At 46.4% G+C, this 19,276-nt stretch overlaps 1 protein-coding gene across 2 annotated transcripts in view; it reads left to right on the top strand.

Annotated features, from left to right (window-relative positions):
• Positions 1 to 19,276, top strand: part of SH3BGR (SH3 domain binding glutamate rich protein) — a 91,018-nt gene that overhangs the window by 49,393 nt on the left and 22,349 nt on the right. The window contains exons 4-5 of one of the 2 annotated variants that reach the window (XM_075593730.1): positions 10,939 to 10,995; positions 13,500 to 13,607. In XM_075593730.1, the coding sequence (XP_075449845.1) occupies positions 10,939 to 10,995; positions 13,500 to 13,607 (165 nt within the window). The remainder of the gene's footprint in view (positions 1 to 10,938; positions 10,996 to 13,499; positions 13,608 to 19,276) is intronic. The other variant, XM_075593731.1, reaches the window with a different exon arrangement.

Below are 19,276 nucleotides of genomic sequence, written 5' to 3'. Positions count from 1 at the left end.
CTTTTCCCCTTGATCTGGGAGTGGGTTGTGCGGGGGGGTCCCATCGTGGTTGATCTATCCTCGGTGGGGTTTAGCACCATATTTAGGTCTCCTCACACTATCATCGAGGATAGATATCCCGGGTCGACGCCCTCGAGAACAGTCTGTAGGAATTCAATTTGGTTTTCGTTTGGGGCGTATACATTGATCAGGGCAATTGTCGAGCCCGCTAAAGAGCCATACACCACTAGAAATCTACCCTCTGGATCCGCTGTTGTTTTGATATGATTGAATGGGGTGCCTTGTCTGATCAGGATAGCTACACCCCTTTTCTTACTGCTGAATGAAGCAAAAAAGCTTGTTGGGAACATTTTTTTGAATAAATTTGGGGGGTCCTGGGATGTGAAGTGGGTCTCCTGTAGGAATATAATGTCCCCCCCTGTTTTTTTCATGTCCTGGAGGGCCAATCGTCGCTTTCTATGATTTTGCAGTCCTTTTACGTTTAGAGATCTGACTCTAATCGGGGCTGACGTTGCCATTTTAATGCTTTAAATTTATGGTGCGTGGGCTTGAGGTCTCAGCTTTCCCACTAGCTGAGACCCTGCTCCCATTTTTGGATGAGATGATGTGCACGGGAGTGCAGTTTTTTAAAGTAGGGGGTATGGCTTCTGTGACAGTCTTTGAGGGCCTATAGTCAGGCTACTCAGGCGAGGGGGTGGTTGGGGGAGGGGAGAGGGGGGGGGATAGATCTGCCGGGACACGGTCAGCAGATAAAGGAGAAGTGAGAGTAGGCCTTGAAAAGGTCTAAATGTGGTTTTGCCTTGTCTCCGAGAGACCGGCATTCGGGTAGGTTTACCCGTTCTGGGGTGGGTCCGGGGCCCGAGGTCAGGGGTGCAACAGTGAGGTCCTGGCCCTCTGTTGCTTGTGTGACCCTTCGACCCTTCGACCTTTGGTTACAGGTAGTGTATGGGAAAGGGGGGGGGGTGGAGGTGGGGCTACAGCGGGAGGGGGGGGATTGGTATTGGGTGGGGGGGGAAGGGGGGGGCAGAGGGGGATGGGAGGGGAGTGGTTGGCAGGGAGGTAAGGAACGAGGTGGGCGGGGGTAGGGAAGGAAGGAGGGGGGGGGGAGCAGGTAGGAGGGGAGAAAGAAAAATGTAGATCAGGGTCTGTAGTTGAGCAGCCGTGAGTTATATGGTACTGTTATAACATCTTTTGCAAACTGATAAGACATGGTACACATTGTGATAACATTAGTTAACATAGGTACGGGGAACATCGTTTTAGTTATACATTTTGAAATACAGAGTTCTTCTGGCTTTGCCTCATCCGAGGCGTAGGCCTTTTGGGAGACGCTCCGAATGTGTCAAGAGGGTCAGAGTCCGTGTTCGGTGCAATGTTGGTCAGCATATATCTAATTTGCACTTCTTAGAGGTAATCGGAGTGTAGAGCAAGGTGTGCTTGAGTTATGTGTTGGTTGTGGTTTGGTTCCTGACACATAACTGGGTGTGTTATTGAGTTGAATGTGGTGGTTAAATAGTGTATTACTAAGTGTTGTGTTATCTTTGGGTTGGTGATCTGTACCTTTTAGATATTTACGGAATTGCATATTTGTCACATAATGATTACCTTTGGGCAAGTTCGGGCCCAGCACACATTGATCTCTACTGAGGCATGCTCAAACCAAGTCATAATACATTTTACACCACTTGTTGCCATGCGATATCTATGCGCGTGCATTCAGGGGCCTATCGGATAGGCATTTAGACTTTACATGTGTCTCATGAGTGTGAGCGCACTGGGTCACATTTGAGATAAACCTGTGGCTGTGTACTGAGTCCCTTTTGATTCCCCGATAGTAATGTTTAGGTTGGACCCATTTCAAGGGTTGGGGTTGGAAGGGGGGGGGGGCACTGGGTACCCGTGATTACGGGGGGGGGGGGGATTGCCAGCTGGATTTCGTGTCTAATTGGGGAGGGGAAGGGGGGAGAGGGGGGGGGTGCTCCTGGGGAGGGTGGTGGGGGTGGTGGGGGCAGTGGGGAGAGGGGGGGGGGCGGAGGGGAGAGGGGGGAAAGAGGGGACGGACGGAAGTGGGAGGGGGGGGGAGAGGGGGGCGGAGGGGAGAGGGGGGAGGAGGGGGTGGGGGGGAGAGGGGGGAGCGGGCAGGGGGAGAGGGGGGCGGAGGGGAGAGGGGGGAGGGGGGAGGAGGGGGTGGGGGGGAGAGGGGGGAGCGGGCAGGGGGAGAGGGGGGCGGGGGGATAGGGGGGAGGAGGGATAGGGGGGAGGGGGGATAGGAGGGAGGGGGGGTGAAGAGGGGGGGTGGAGGGGAGGGGGGGGGATGGAGGGGAGAGGGGGGGGACGAGGGGGAAAGGGGGGGGTGGAAGTGGGAGGGGGGAGGGAGAGAGGGGGAGGGGGGGGGAGGAATCCACAGTTTGTATGGCAGACTACCAGTGGGGACATTTATATTGGTGTAGCTGCTGCCTTATGTATAGTCCACGACGTGTGTATGTGATTACAAATTGGGTCAACATTGTGCAGGTTACAATGAGTCTCTCTGAGACCAGTGGCTCTGGTTAGAGCTTCTTTGGGTTCATTCTGTGCTCAGTCTGCTGGTTGGCGCCGTCCTAGTTGGCGGTGGGTTCCAGGATTATTGAGTTTAAGAGCGTTCTCTTTTGGGCTAGTAAGGAATGGCTGGGGAAGGGGTAAGGGAAGCAGAGGGGGGGGGGGACGGGGAGGGGTTAGGGAAGCTATGGGGCGGGGAAACAGGGGGGTGGGGATGAGGAGGGGAAAACGCTAGGGAGCGAGTGGAGGGTGAGCAGGGAATAGAAGGGTTAGGATGGGGTAGGGGCAGCTTTATTAATACCTCCTACTAACTTTAAACTTTAAACCTTTTAGGGATGAAGGTAAGCACTTGTCACTTTTTGTTGCTGTGCGCATGTCTGGCCTGGAGTGTATTTGTGGGGGCTCAGAGGTCACCAGCGCAGACAGGTTTTATTCCCGTATGCTGAGAGGCCCCACTCGTAGCAAAAATGTACTTACAGTTTTCTGTTGGTGGAGGGGGGGCCCGATCTCGTGCCTGAGGTGGATCAGGATGCAAGCTTTGTGAGTGACCAAGCACTCTGGGTCGCCGGCTGTTGCAGCCCAGGGATTAATAAGGGGGGGGGGGGGGGGGCGGCACAGGCAAGGGAATCCGTGGAGGTTTTCCATCCGTCTGATCTCCATAAATGAGTCCTTTCCCTCCCCCACCCACGACGCCCAGCCCCTCCCCCCCACCCAAAGGGTCGCCTTACTGCGACTCAGCTGGTAAACTTTGTGCCGGTCCCATGGTTGGCTCCTCCTGGACACGTGATCGGCGCTCTGTGCTGGTCATTCTGGATCCACAGTCGGTCTCCTCGGCTCACAATTCCAGGCGGGGATGGCGCCCTCTTCTGGTTTGTGCCATGTGTTCCTCGTTGTGCTGCTCCAGGGTTGTTCCAGCTTCTGTGCAGGGAGCTTGCGTGAGGGACCTCATGCAGTACTCGAACTGGGAAAGCAGAAAGGTTTGTTTTTAAGGTTTTATTTTCTGTTTCTGCGGCCTGCCAGGCGCTCGGATGCCCTTACTGCAGGACCTTCGTTCTCTTGGTCTTGGTTATCCTGTGGGTCAGCGCTCCACGATGGAGGGGGGGAAAGTCCCACTGCCTTTGCCATTCTTGTCATCTCCGTGGGGTGTCTGACAATGTGGGTCCTTCCATTCCTGACGACGATCAGTTTAAATGGAAACCCCCATTTATACTTAATCTCGTTTTCTCTGAGGAGGGTGGTCAGGGGTTTAAGCTCCATTCTTTTATTAATGGTTTGTTTAGCTAGATCATTGTAAATCTGTAGGTTGTCGTCGCGGTATACAAGGGGGTTAGCCTTCCTGCAGGCTGACATCAACCTCTCTTTGGTGAGATAATGATGCAGCCTGACTATGGTGTCTCTGGATTTGTGCGGGTCATCTGACCTGGGCCAGAGGGCACGATGGGCTCTGTCCATCTCGAGGTCCCTCGGGTCCAGGTCTGCACATAGCGTTGTGAAGAGCCCACGGAGGTATGCCTGGAGTTGATCTGGCATGATTGTCTCAGGGATACCGCGGATCCTCAGGTTTTGCCTTCTCTCACGGTTTTCTTGATCTTCCAGACTATCTTTTAAGAAGTTGATCTCCATGCCCAGTCTGTATAGTTCATTATCAGGGGAATCCTCCATTTTCGTTTCCAGCGCCGTCGTTCTCTCCGCGAGACCCGCTATCTCCAGCCTCAATTCCGTGACGGCTGCTTTCAGGTCTCGTTGGATAGAGACATGTAGCTCATCCAGCATGCCTGACATCAGGTCACGCATAAATTCTCTCGTGGGGAGAGACTCCGGGGTTTGCGCTGCCTCTCTCTGCTCCTTAGCCGCGGCCTGCTGTTTAGGGCCTCGTGCAGTACTTGGCCCGGCGCCATCTTGATTTTTCGGCGAGGGATCCGAGCTCCGCTGAGATTGCGGGAAGAAATTGATTGCGCCCTGGCCCGGCGTCGCTCTTTGTTTGGTAGTCATCGCGGGGTGCTTATGTGGTAGGAGGTAGTTTTTTTTTTTTTTTTTAGGGTCGAAGGGTGAATTGAAGGGTATTTGTGAGTGTGGTTATATGTTGGGGCTTGTGGAGCTCAGCTCTCACACGTCCATGTTCTTTGGCGTGCCGGACATGCCCCCAAGCCCCCTCATTTCTGAGGTGTCATTGTCATTTACAAATGTACTTTTTTGTATTTCCTTGCTTCTTTTATTTATTTGTTTATTTCAGTTTTTTTTCTTTTTGTTCCCCTCCTCTGGGGGGCCGAACCCCTATTCCTTGATATTTTTGGTCCTCTCCCTCTTTTTAGGGCCACCTCGAGAGCTGCACTGGGCCCAGTGGGCTCTTTGTGCTAGGTATTGGGACTCAGGAATATAGTTGGAGTGGGGGGAAAGTGTGCTGAAAAAGCCTCTTTATTTATTTGCAGCCCGGCAGTCTGTTGAGGGGCAGCACGATCAGTGGGCGGCACGATCGGGTGGACCAAGATGGCCGCCAGCCACCTTCAGCAAGGCCGCCAGCCACCCTCAGCAGGGCCGCTCGTCACACCTATCAGAGCGCCTCCTCTCTCCCCGACCGACAGTCCCTCTTGTCGCCTCCGGGGCTCACGAGACCCCCGAATCTCAGGCCAGGACACACTTCTCTCTCCCGTCGGGTAGGCTGAGTCAGGCTCGGCGCCTCACATATCGGACGGCGCCATCTTGTGACTCCGTTTTGGCGGGAGAGCGGGGATGCGTGGCGGTCGTGGGAGAGGGGCTGCTGGTGTTTCCCTCTTTCCTGCACCGGAATCAACTTGCCCTAGTGGCAGCAACTGCCCCTACCTTTTAATTGTGGACACGGTCACTTTTAAGGGGCTCCACTTTAGATGCACCGCACGATCCCGGCAGCCATCTTGGATTTCCTGGTGAGGGGAAGCTGTGCACCAAGAGCGCTCCGACAGCACTTTTTAACTTGTTAGTCAGGTCCAAGGACCTGGTTTCATTTGCTGGGAGCTTTGGGCAGTCTTTTAGGGTTTTTTCCCCTGATCTTAGAGGGCTTTTTTGTTGGTTTAGCTCGGTGTATTCGTGGAGCTAGGTAAACCTGTGACCAGCTCGTTCAACCTCCAGGCCACGCTCCCGCAGGACTGCTACTTTGAGAGAATTTCATGATTTAAAAAGGGAGTAACCTGTAAAGAAAGTATGCTGTTTTAGTCCGAGTCATGACTAAAATGATAGCAATTCAAGCCAAGTAATATTTCCAAACACACACAATCTCTGCAAGCTCTGAAGGACAATATTTACTAAGCAGTCTAAGCCATTAGACACCTCACAGCCCATTCAAGTCCATGCACCAGAAGGTAACTGCATAGTACAAATGGGCCTAAACCGCTAAAATATTCTTGCAAGAAGGGGCTCTTTGCATAGGGGTAACAACTTTTTTTTTTAAATATTGATAATTAACCCATTTTGTGTGTTTCTTTCCATATTTACTCTTTCTAATTGGACTGCCCATTCAATATTCTATCTTTTTTTCCCTTTATACAATACTGTGGGGGTTGCTTATTTCTTTCGGAGCAGTTTCAACCTTGGGTAAAAGTTGCGACCTGGTTAACAGACAGCTGGGGATGTTTAAATCAGGGAGTGTAAGACCCAGAAATACAGGGAATCTTTTTATTATGGGGAGATTCTGTGCATTTGCCCTAAGGGTCAGCCTATCCCTAGGTGTTAAAGGGTATTCCCAGTGCATGCGAGGAAAGGACGTTCCCGTTGTAAATTGAGAAGCCAGGAGTGCCAGCAAGAGGGGCTTTTTCTATTACTTCAGAAGCGGCTAATTGACTTCAATGTAGACTAAGTCCCATAAAGCAGGGGTTCTCAACCAGTCCTCAAGATTCCCCAGCAGGTCAGGTATTTTATGGATATCCCTGCTTCAGCACAGGTAGTTCAATCAGTGGCTCAGTCAAAGAGTAGGATATGGTGTAAATCGTGCTCAGAATCACATGTAAATCCTATATACAACTTGTATGATGTGTTCATGTAGTTCCTAGGTGCTTCTATAGTTGTTCACAATAAGTACAGTCCATATGTAATGATGGCACAGAGGAATAGGTGTCTAGTGGTGTCCTATTGGTACCCACAAAATATGGCACAGTTTTAAATTCTCTCCACAATGTACTATATATTTAGCAGTAGGAGGACAAGGTAACTAAACTTAGGGCTGAAGCCCATTACCTGTCAGCCTCCTTCATCAGACAGTCCAGTCACTCCAGATGCCAGTCAAAGAGAGGAGGAACTGGGACACAGCAAAATGAATAACGCACCTACATGTTTCGTGCGCAAGCACTTTAGCAAGGTGATAAAGTGCTTGCCCACGAAACGCGTAGGTGCATTGTCCATCTGTATTCCATCAGAGCTTTACAATAAACTATTTTATCTGGAGTTGCCTCGGATCTTTGGATTTTTTGCTGCGCTCAGGTTCCACATCTCTTTTCTGGCTCAGTCAGAGACCGAGCCACTGATTCCACCACTTGTGCTGAAGCAGGGATATCCTGACAACCTCACCTGTTGGGGGGGGGGGATCTTGAGGACTGAAGTTGAGAACCCACGTCCTACAACGAGAATGAATTCTTGTAATGTTATGCTGAAAATGTAAAATGCTACTGAATGTTAACCAGCAATGTGTTTCTTTTGCTTGGAGATGAAGAAATGTTTTTGTAGATTAGATTTTTCACAGCCTCAAAAAATAAAGACCTCCATATGCTGAAAAAAATTTCAGAGTCTGAGCCAATCTCCAGAAAGACTACTCCAATAGACATTTCACAGTTAACTGAGAAACATAATTTTGAAGACCAGAAACAGATGATGAATGGGGAATCTTTAAATGAATATTTGAGGTGTATAATCGACAGTGTATGTCCTTTTGGTCGAGTATAAATGAGAGAAATTGAAACCAAGATGGTTAAATAAATAGCTCAGGGTTGATACTGAAAGATCGAACCACCTACTTTAAGTAATATAAAAGCAGGCTCAATAATGCAGGTGCCGTAGCTCACACTTGTAATGCACATACATCCAGGCCTCCTGCTGCTCAGAGGTCCGCATATGGTGGTTCTTAGCATCTCACAAAAATGTAGTTAGGAAAACACACAGCTTTTGCTCAGACATTCACATAGCTCGTGCTTGATCAAAATCTGCAGATAGATCAGCGCACACAGCACATAAAATGGTGCTGATACGCATACACACAGCAGCCCCTGCTGCCAGTGAAATGCATTCACTCAGTTTCTGTATGCTATAAAAGGCACACTTACATACACATATCACAGAGGCCACTGAAAAATGCATTGAATGCCCTAGTTTTCCTGGGTCCGTGTTTGTCAAAGCAGGTGGCTCCTATTACAGGGCCTGCTTGCTGTGCAGTCCTGATTGGCTGCCGTACAGAAAATCAGCGCTGACCAAGATATTACCAATTTATGTCACTCTGGTCTCTGTAAACGTAATCTGACGCAGCAGTAATTACCAAGGAAAGAGGGCTGTTTACGGATCCCAAGTTTAAGCGAGTAATCACTTGTTAAGTGTTGAGTTTTCCAGAGAGAATAACCACTCTGGATCTTTTCCTCATTTAAAGCATATGTTTTTTATAGTCCACCATGAGGAAAAATAACAGATTGAGAGGAAGTACTATGAATGGAAATGTCTGCACTCTCTGCTCATACATATACATTAGGCAGACTCTGGACCAGTGATTTTCAACTGGAGTTCTGTGAACACCCCTCAGGGGTTCTTGCGGCAGCCGGGGGGGGGGGGGGGTTTGGGAGGGGGAGGTGGGTTGGGAGGAAGGGGAGGGTTGGGAGGCAGGGGGGGGGTGATTTGGGAGGGGGGGGGGGTGGGTTGGGAGGGGAGGGGGGTTCCACAATAACTCACCGACAAGGTCACCACTGTACAATTCGCCAGTCAAAAAATGAGCCACCTACCACTCCGAGTCCTGAGACAGCCACTCCAAGTCCCACGGCCTCTGCTCTGATGCACCACCTTAAAATGTCCTGCGGGACCTTTAAAGATGGAGCGGCGGATGGCTGCGCAGGGACTAGGAGCACACGGCAGCCGAAGTTCATTTTGTAAGAGGTGAATTGTACAGCGGCGACCGGCCCAGCGGTGAGTTGTATTGGCAGCGGCGGACGGCCAATCGTCCATGGCCAAAGATTCCATTCTGGAGAGTGGGGGAGCGAGAAAGGGGGATGTGCGAGAGGGGGGAAGAGGAGTGTAAGGAGAGAGAGAGGGGGAGTGTGAGAGTGAGAGAGAGGGGGGAAGATAGAGTGTAAGTAGGGACATAGCGGGGAAGAGAGTGAGTGTGAGGGGGGAGTGTGAGAGGGGAGAAGAGAGGGAGTGTAAGTGGGGAGATAGATGGACAGTTGGGGTTCCCCAGAATTTCACAATCTGATTCTGGAACCGTGATCCTAAGTACTGTGTACAGTCAGGGTGAGAAGCCTGCTCAGGTAAATGGGTAAATAGTATATAAAATATAATAATAATATATGTGTGTTAAAAATAAATTTTATATGAATCCATTTGATAAAAAAAACCATCTCTCTCATTGGTAAAGTATAATGTATACAGATTTCTGATAACAGGGTAACAAAGTATTTAAAAGTAAGACAGAAAATATGTACCCTGCACCTGTACTTGAGGAATAACAAACCTACAGTAGTTTAGTTAACATATTGCAATGCTGGGTGTTTGCCAAATGAGATGGCATATTGCGTTGTATAGAATGTCAAGTTTGCTGGGTTGCATTTGGGGTGCTGTACCATACACAATGCCCATACAGTCAATAATCTGCAATAGCATCTGCTGCGCAACAGACTTTCTCACCATGGGACTTAGGCTACATTTATTTCCATCAATTGTATCCAGGTTGGTATAGATTTCAAAAGATCTAGAAAGATGTCATTATGTAAACTGAATGTTAGATTGGAGTCATACTCTATATCCAAATATTTCAAGCTGGTAACCAAGGCCAGCTTAATGTTAGTGTCAGCTGTAATCAGTAGCTGTCATTGGAAGCTTTAGCAGTTTTGCCTTTGTCACAAATACTAAAGTTACTCTTTTTTTCAGGGTTTAAAAAAGTTTTGGGGGATTAATCCAGGTTTATGATTGCAACTTATCAGGCCCACATTGGCGGTTTAGTTGTATTGTAAGGAGCGCCTGTGCAATCTTATCTTCAGACACTGGGATAAATTTAAATTTGTCAGCACAGTGGGGAGAAGGTACTTATGCAAAAGTGCACCCAATATGGGCAACAGTAATATGGTTACAACTGTGTCTTTATAATTAAACCTTTCTCACTGACTGCCCCACACCTCTGGAATGCCCTTCCCCTCAATATCCGACTAAGATCCTCTCTATCCACCTTTGAGACTCACCTTAAAACACACCTGCTTAAGGAAGCATATGAGCAGCTCCGTGGCTGATACTATAAACCTCATACAGTACATAAACCTTGGCCCCTTGCTGAAGCACTTACCAGTATACCCTCCTACTGTCTCTTATTCCTACCTACCTATTAGATTGTAAGCTCTTTGGAGCAGGGACTTCTTTTCCTAAATGTTACTTTTATGTCTAACTTCTTCCCATGATGTGTTATTTGTATTAGTTGTTATTTATTTGATTGACGTGTATTACCGCTGTGAAGCGCTATTTACATTAATGGCGCTATATAAATAAAGACATACATACATACATAAATAATACGGAAGTAGCACAGTCCAGAAAGTATTTATTCAATGCGTTGGCAATGGCAGTTTGATTTTGACAAAATGTCATCATCCTTTTTATATTAGATGTTCCTGGTAGCTGGAGGGCTCAAATATGTTCTTGATAACCTTCCAGAACTTTGCAGGATTTAATGTGTTTTGGAAAAAATTGTGAGAGTAATATTGTGCTTTGGCTAGTCTTGTCTGCCTTGTGCTTGTATTCGTAAATATTTCCGTCCTTATATGTCACTTATTTTTGGATTGTTTTTCCAAGCCCCACCCGTTGTAGTATTTGTGGATACAACGAAAAATGGAAGTCCAGACCTAGTGCGAAAGTGCAATGTTTTGTGTATTGTATTTTGACTAAACACAGTCACACAATAGATCACATATAAATTCTATATGATAAATTTGTACACAATCATATGCAGTTATTTCTTTCTGACTTTTGTCTACATGTATAAAACTTCAAATTTGTGGAAGATCGGCAGTCTCCACGGTTCCCTATATACTGTAATTTTGCTGATCATCGGGGCCTAGATATTGCACTGTACACTCTTGTACAGCTAACAGAGCTATTTTTATGCCTCTGTTCCTCTTAACACCCCAGATGAGTTTCTAACCTTGCTTTATATTTCAAATTCTCAACATCTCTTGGCTTTATTTGGTACAGGAAGCAGAGCTATCATCTGATCTCCAAAATGGTGAAGTTCCGGGAGAAGAGCACCATGTAATAAATGAGTATTTCCCTCGCTTATTTCCCAGTCTTTTTTAATTTGAATTTTATTTATTATTACATTTATTCAATCAATTGATAGGTTGGTTGAAAATATATATAACAATGTTTATATAAAAACATAGTTTATAGAAACTATAAAACATAGAAACATAGAAAAGTACCATTAGTTATACTGTACTATATCATGGCTTGGTATATATTTGTTACCATATCCGACCTAGTCACAAGCTTTTTATTCTGATTGTCATCACGTTGAAAGACTTTTCTATAAAGCACAGTGAGTTTTAGAGATGGATTTAAAAAATCCTAACACTAACTACTATTGAAATTCTATATGGAGAGTTTTCTGTTGATTAACTGGTAATCTAATTTCAAGTCCTCTTCTTAAACGCTTCTGCTGTTTGCAAAAGGCTATGTTGCTTCTTCATGTGGCTGCTTATTTGTCCCGAGTCTGTTAAGTGTTTATTCTGTGTTTGACATGGCACTGGTTCAGTCACTTTTGCATGAGGAAATACAGAACCTGTATGGATGATGTTTCAACTGGAATGTTGGATTACGTTGCTAACTGTATCAGTCTAAACAGGTCAAGGTGCTTCAAATGACCTACCATACAATTTCCGACTTCCAGTGTCTTCTATTCTGCACTAATCTATGCCCCTCTGCTTTACCACCACATGGTAATTTGTAAAAGTCGTATTTTAACGTTTAACTTCTTTAATCTACATTTCCCATGAGTGTAAATACATTTGAAGTCTTTGCAAATAACATGTTAACTCTGGCAACTGACCTAAGTGTGGTTTATAGTCATGTGAAAAAGAAAGTACACCCTCTTTGAATTCCATGGTTTTACATATCAGGACATAATAATAACAATCATCTGCTCCTTAGCAGGTCTAAAAGTTAGGTAAATACAACCTCAAATGAACAACAACACATGACATATTACAGCGAGTTATGATTTATTTAACACAAATAAAGCCAAAATGGAGAAGCTATGTGTGAAAAACTAAGTACACCTTTACTGCTTCCATAGGAATTAAGATGCTAAGTAGCAGACAGGTGCTGCTAATCAAATGCCCTTGATTAATTGATCATCAGCAAGTATGACCACCTCTATAAAAGCCAAAGTTTTAGCAGTTTGCTGGTCTGGAGCATTCAGGTGTGTGTTAACACAATGCCAAGGAGGAAAGACATCAGCAATGATCTTCGAGAAGCAATTGTTGCTGCCCATCAATCTGGGAAGGGTTAAAAGGCCATTTCCAAACAATTTAAAGTCCATCATTCTACAGTGAGAAAGATTATTCAAAATGGGAAAACATTCAAGACAGTTGCCAATCTTCTCAGGAGTGGACATCCAAGCAAATTCACCCCAAGGTCAGACCTTGCAATGCTCAGAGAAATTGCAAAATACCCAAGAGTTACATCTCAGACTCTACAGGCCTCAGTTACCATGTTAAATTTTAAAGTTCATGACAGTACAATTAGAAAAAGACTGAACAAGTATGGTTTATTTGGAAGGGTTGCCAGGAGAAAGTCTATTCTCTCTAAAAAGAACATGGCAGCACAGCTTAGGTTTGCAAAGTTGCATCTGAACAAACCACAAGACTTCTGGAACAATGTCCTTTGGACAGACGAGACTAAAGTGGAGATGTTTGGCCATAATGCACAGTGCCATGTTTGGCGAAAACCAAACACAGCATATCAGCACAAACACCTCATACCAACTGTCAAGCATGGTGGTGGAGGGGTGATGAGTTTGGGCTTGTTTTTGCAGCTACCGATCCTGGGAATTTTGCAGTCATTGAGTCGACCATGAACTCCTCTGTATACCAAAGTATTCTAGAGTCAAATGTGACTCTAAAGCTTGGACGAAATTGGCTAATGCAACAGGACAATGATCCCAAGCACACCAGCAAATCTACAACAGAATGTCTGGAAAAGAAAAGAATCAAGGTGTTGCAATGGCCCAGTCAAAGTCCAGACCTCAACCCGATTGAAATACTGTGGCTGGCCCTTAAGAGAGCTGTAAACAAACATAATCGAATCATAAACAAATGCCTGCAAACCTCAATGAACTGAAGCAACGTTGTAAAGAAGAGTGTGCCAAAATTCCTCCACAACTATGTGAGAGACTGATAAAGTCATACAGAAAACAATTACTTCAAGTTATTGCTGCTAATGGTGGTTCTACAAGCTATTGAATCATAAGGTGTACTTAATTTTTCGCACATGGCTTCTGTATTTTGGCTTTATTTTTGTTAAATAAATCATGACACGGTGTAATATGTCATGTGTTGTTGTTCATCTGAGGTTATTTTAAGACCTGCTAAGGAACAGATGATTGTTATGTCCTGATTTGTAAAACCATAGAATTCAAAGAGGGTGTACTTTCTTTTTCACATGTAGTTTAGACTGTAGTTTAGAATGAGGATTTCAAAGTACACACGTCTTATCTTATATCATTGGTGAATAATGTGGGCTTTCTCATTCACCAGATTAGCGATAGTTCTCCACTTATTGAGGAAAAAGACACTCCTAATGAAACCCAGGCAGATGTTGTGACTAATTCAACTAATTCAACTGAAGCGGCTGAAGAGAAGCAGGTAAGCAGCATTTTTCATTTGTCTATATTGGTTAACACCGTTTTGGATTGCAGTGTTGATATAGAAAGTAACCTAGTCCAATGCTTCTTGTTTTGGCAATATTCTTTAGGGATACGGTGTAAGGGAAATCAAGGAAACACAGAACACAGCACACATATTTTTATGGAAGTTGGACATTATTTTAATTAGAAATTCTTGTCTTCGTATACTGTAGGCAACTCCTTCCCAGGTTTATTAATGCGTGCACGTGGATATATAGATGTACTCCTTGTTAACGGACCGCATGGTCCGAAACGCATAGGAGGGCGGGACTACCCCTGTGGGTGATGTTATTTTGACTAATAAATTCTATTTTTTAACCACCTGGCTCCCTGGCAGTGCGCTGCTGTTTCTCTTTTTTTTCTCTATTATTAATGCGTGCAAGCAGTTTTGCTCTCATAAATGCAGTTTGCTGTAATGACACTAGCACAAACAAAATTGCTTGCACGCATTAGTAAACCTTGGAAGGAGTTGCATACAGTATACGCAGACAAGAATTTATAATACAAATAATGTCCAACTTCCATAAAAATGTGTATATAATATATAATATTTAATATTTCCTTGACAAGCTGTTTTGTCCTCATAAATGCACTTTACTGTAATGGCAGTAGCACAAGCAACACTGATTGGGCACTAGGGTGAATATGGACATGAGCTGCTTAAGAATACCATATTATTAACCTTTTTGCTGCCGGAAGACTGGCAGCACCAGAGTGTCCCGGGATCGGGACCACTGCTTGTGCAAGCGATCCCATGATCGTGGTCAGACCCGTAAGGATGTGACTGGTCACCATTCACTTCCGTTCCAGACGGTTCACCACTCCGATGGAGCGGTAAATGCAATCTCTCCTTAGACAATGAGCAAAATCAGATGACATTGCCTGAAAGTCACAAGGACCCAAGGAATGTCAGCCCGTGTGACATTCAGGCAACGTCATAAGGTCACCTTCAAGGTTAAAAAGTTTTTTTGGATTTTTTTTTTTTACAGGCATTCTGCTACCCAATTAATTAATAATTGTTTTATTTAACCTCTCTCGTTTCAAGGGACCATGTGGTTGCCGGTAAAGTAACCCTAAATCGCCAGGGCAAAAATACGTGTCCAAATAAACTATATGGCCACCAGGTCTGCCTTGACTTCGGTGGCCAGCAGAAAGCCACAACGTTATTGGGAGACGACATTGCGGCTTTCTATTTGTAACACGTGGTCATATTTGTCGGATTTTTTGTGCCAGAACCTGGCAAAATATAAAAGTTTTAATTGTGCTCTGCGGGACCTGTTGGTTCTATTTTGATAAGAAAAAGGGGGTGGGGGGAGGGGGACGAGGAGAGGGCGAGGGCATCTTTAAATTACTTTATTTGAGAAACAAAACATCATTGGTTGGCTTTAACTTCAAGGTTATATTGATAACAATGTGGTGCCTTCTCTTTTACTAAGAAAACCAATGCAATCAAACAAATAAATCCTTTGTGTACATTGTCTTGTCTCATCTGAACTCTTACAGTACTTACGGTAGTACAGTAACTAGTGATTCTGGGAAACATTTAACATACTGAATAGCCAGGTAAAAAACGGAACGCTCTAACCTCGCACATCAGGTTCAGTACCTTCCGATTATGTTGCATCCTTGTTTACACGTCCTCCAGGACAGCTGCTCTCAGTCCAGCTTCTAGAGCCTCAATGAATCAAGTGTAACAACGACCATCTGCTTTCATTTATCAACAGGACTCCTTATAAAAAGTGTCTCTAACATCACATCTTTATTCAAGCAAATACAAAGTTGTTCAGTTTTTCATTATTCTGCAAGCGCTACAAAAAGATGCTTAGGGATAAGCTGGGTAGGTTGTGTACTTAGCAGATATCTAACAAAGGGGCTTATTCCCAAATTGCCGCTCTTGCACGAAAGCCCCATTGACATCAGTGGGGTTTTCCATAATGGCGATCTCGCAACTTAAAGAATAAGCCCCAAAGTGTTCGAATAATGGACTTGCAGTTTTACATTTTTCATATTTTTGACAATACAAATGTTTTAGGAATTATTTGGCCTTAAATTAACAGAGCATTAATATATGCTCGCTTTAGTTACGTGCTGGCATCTTAGTAATTTACTTTTTACAAACAGTACGGTGTGCAGCAAACTACAAGAACATATTTTAAAGTGCAGTGGTGTGTACAGTAGTTTCCACTGTGCTATCTCGGGAACAATATTCCGTTAATTTATGATATTACAAACATAGTTATGTGTTGCATATAAAAGTGATAATTGGCTCCGATCTGGGAGTATATGCAGCAAAAAATAACACAATTTTGTAGAAAGTTCGTCAAAAGAGTAATGGACACCCTGCTGTGGAACAGGTGCACAAAATACTGCTGAATTATCCACTGCTTTCATTGCATTATGTGTGCAGGTCGCAACCATAAGAAGAAGCATAAAGATTATTAGTGACACAATACAGAAGTTAAATTAGGTTTATGGTAGGATAATATTTTTTTGAATTACATTGATGACTTTCCTGGAATACTTGTACATTTTCCTATATCGCTCACTCTCTGTGATATCTCTGGGGAAACCTGGACACTAATAAGAGAGAAATACAGAAGTAGCAAGACTTAGGCCGAGCATACTGCACCGACACACTTTATTCGAGCAAATACCCGGTATGTACCTGGCAGATACCTGGAATGCGCCACTCCTCACCTCTGACAAGCCCCGTTGCATTTGCCTTCCCAGCCTGGGTTCATGCCTGGCTGATGGGCGGCTGATCTGTTAAATGATAATGATTAGGATTTAATAGGCTGCAATGCTTTGCGTGTCTACCAGATGGCATAAATTCATGAATTGTAATGCAGTTTATATATATATACTGTGCAGTATTGCAGCCAGCGGGAATAAAATGCTTCAATCCCTGCTTGGAAAATAACTCAATGTACTCGGGCAGAAAACAGTCACAAACCTCAATACACCCGGGTATACCCGAATTCGTGGCACTAGCCAAGCTCGAATAAAGTGTGTCGCCAGTGTATAGTTGCGGAGTTGCTGCGTGCTTGCGTGCGTGCGCACTTCAAGCACACTTCAGTACTTGGCTATACCAGTTAGCCAAGTGCCTGCGCGCCTGCAGGCGAAGAGGCGCGTTGACACGGCAGCTTTTTGAGAAGACAATACATTTTGTCTTCTCAGGCTGCTGCCTCGTGATGTCAGCAATACGTGAGCTGGTTCAGCCTACGAGGGTGAACCAGCTTCGTGACGCCCCCGCCACTCCCCTGCATCGACTCCCCAATCTCCTGCAGCCAAGTGCACAGATCGCTGGGGCTGCAGGAGTGCGCACGGTCGAAAGTATAAGCTCGGCCTTACTGTCCTCTGCGTCACGGACAAACATGCAAAAATCTGCAGAGGAAATTGTTTGCCGCGATGGGGCTGTGTTGGTCTGTGCTTCTAAATAGGACTCCCCACAGAATTAATCCTTCCATGCCGCACACTGGTCATGTGACCGCGGCACCAAAGATAGTAAGTGTAGCCGAGCCCCCCTACCCTGCCTCCGGTGTGGGGGAGCTGTTTAATGGTTCTCCGGAGCTACGCACGATCGGGAGGTGGGGGCGGCTACCTTGTGAGTCGCGCATGCGCAGAGCGGTGAGGCGCGCATGTGCAGAGTAGGGAGTGCAGCGGCCATCTTAGGGTAGCTCCGCACAGGCCACCGCGGGACTACATGTCCCAGAATCCCTAGAGGGAGGGACTGCCCACGTGGGGTGCCACAACCACTGGGATGCACGCAGGCGTGAGAGACCGGATATCCTACGCATGCAAGGAGCGCGTGAGGCAGTCCTGACGGAGGCAGCAAGGGAAGAGGTAGTGTCCAGGGAGATAGAAGCCCCTTGACTAGGCCAGACTTCCCAGCAGTCCCCAGTTAGCTTCCCCTGCACAGAGGGGAGGGTCGCAGTGTGGACGCCTAGTTCAACGTTACTTAGGTAGTGTTAGGCAGCAGCTGAGCAGGACGCCAGACAGCGTGTATCAGATGAGCAGGAACGGCAGAGAGGATGGATGCGTCCGTGGTGCCAGTAGCCCATGCACTAGGCCAGAACTCTACCCCTAGGCCCCAGTTAGGCCCTGCACCACATGAGAAACAGTTTTGTTGGGAAGGCCCCAGATTGGCCCCCTTAGTAGTATAGTAGTACTGTTGCATCGGTGACCAGACGGCCATGCGGTGCACTGCGGCCTGGAACCAGGCCACAGGACCTAGAGACATTCAGGTGAGACACTCCAGCTGGAGCTCACCCCACGAGGCGGATCAGGACCCTTAGGAGAGAGGGGATTTGTGTTGGAGGCCCCACAACGTGGGACACGCTCCAACCCATCGCGACAAGCAGCACCTGGGTACTGGAATACCCAGGCAGGTAACCAACGTGCACCTTCATCAATAGTGGGTAGCGCTACCTCACTCTTGGGTGGGGACTTGCTGGAACAGGACACCAGGGGTATTGGTGCCATGGCACCCTCAGTACTTTGGGGGAACTGCCAAGAGTTGGATCATTGGGGTTATCTGTGGGTTGTCAAGGATTGGACTTCGGCTGAAGTGGATCCCAGTGGCAGGAACAGCAGGGAGCGAAGTCAGGAAACAAGTAGGGGTCCGAGGCAGGCGGCAGGTAGCGAAGTCAGGAAACAAGCAGAGGTCCGAGGCAGGCGGCAGGTAGCGAAGTCAGGAAACAAGCAGAGGTCGGCAACGAGGAAACTGGAACAGGATGATAGCAATAGCTAGCACAGCAGTAAACACAGGAACCTTGCAGAAGCTAAGTAACCAGTATAAACAGGCAAAGAGGAACAGGAAAGGGAGGTTTATATAGGCAGGCTGAGAGGTGGAGCACAGGTGCAGAGGTGTCAGGTATCAGAGTCTGGAATGTTCCTTAGTTTAGCAGCAGCACTCCCGGTGGGCAAATATAGGTACTGCAGGCTAGAACCAGACATTGAGAGTGGCAGCAGTCCCGGTGGCCAAGCATGGGAACAGCAGGCTAGAGAATATGACATTACTCCCCCCTCCCAAAAGCGTTCTCTGGACGATCCTTGCTAGGCTTGTCTGGATATCTCCGGTGAAAAGCTTTGACTAGTCGCGGAGCATGTACAAAATCTTTGGGTTCCCAAGACCTTTCCTCTGGACCATAGCCCCCCCAGTGAACCAGGTACTGTAGTTTCCCTCGGTGTAACCTGGAATCCAAAATTCTCTCCACAATGAATTCCTCTTCGTTATCCACGAGGATGGGTTCAGGGGGAGGAAGTCTCCGTCCAGGAAACGGATTCTCACGGAAAGGTTTCAGCAGAGAAGAATGAAACACAGGGTGTATTTTGATGGTCTCAGGAAGCTCTAATCTGAAGGACACTGGATTTATTAGTGCTGAGATGCGAAATGGCCCGATGTATTTTTGGCCCAATTTAATGGTTGGAACCTTTAGACGTAGATTTCTTGTAGAAAGCCAGACTTTATCCCCGACTTGAAATTCTGGGGAGGGTCTGCGGTGTTGGTCTGCTGCTCTTTTGTACTTTTCTTGAGTCTCAGGAAGTGTCTCTTTGAGGGTCTCCTGGATGTCTCGCAGAGTCTCCAGTTTCTCTGTTACTGCCGGAATGGGGCCCGAAGATGGAAAA

Source organism: Ascaphus truei, chromosome 3 (genome assembly GCF_040206685.1).
Source record: "Ascaphus truei isolate aAscTru1 chromosome 3, aAscTru1.hap1, whole genome shotgun sequence".
Classification (NCBI taxonomy): Eukaryota; Metazoa; Chordata; class Amphibia; order Anura; family Ascaphidae; genus Ascaphus; species Ascaphus truei.
This window is presented reverse-complemented; position numbering and strand designations above follow the sequence as displayed.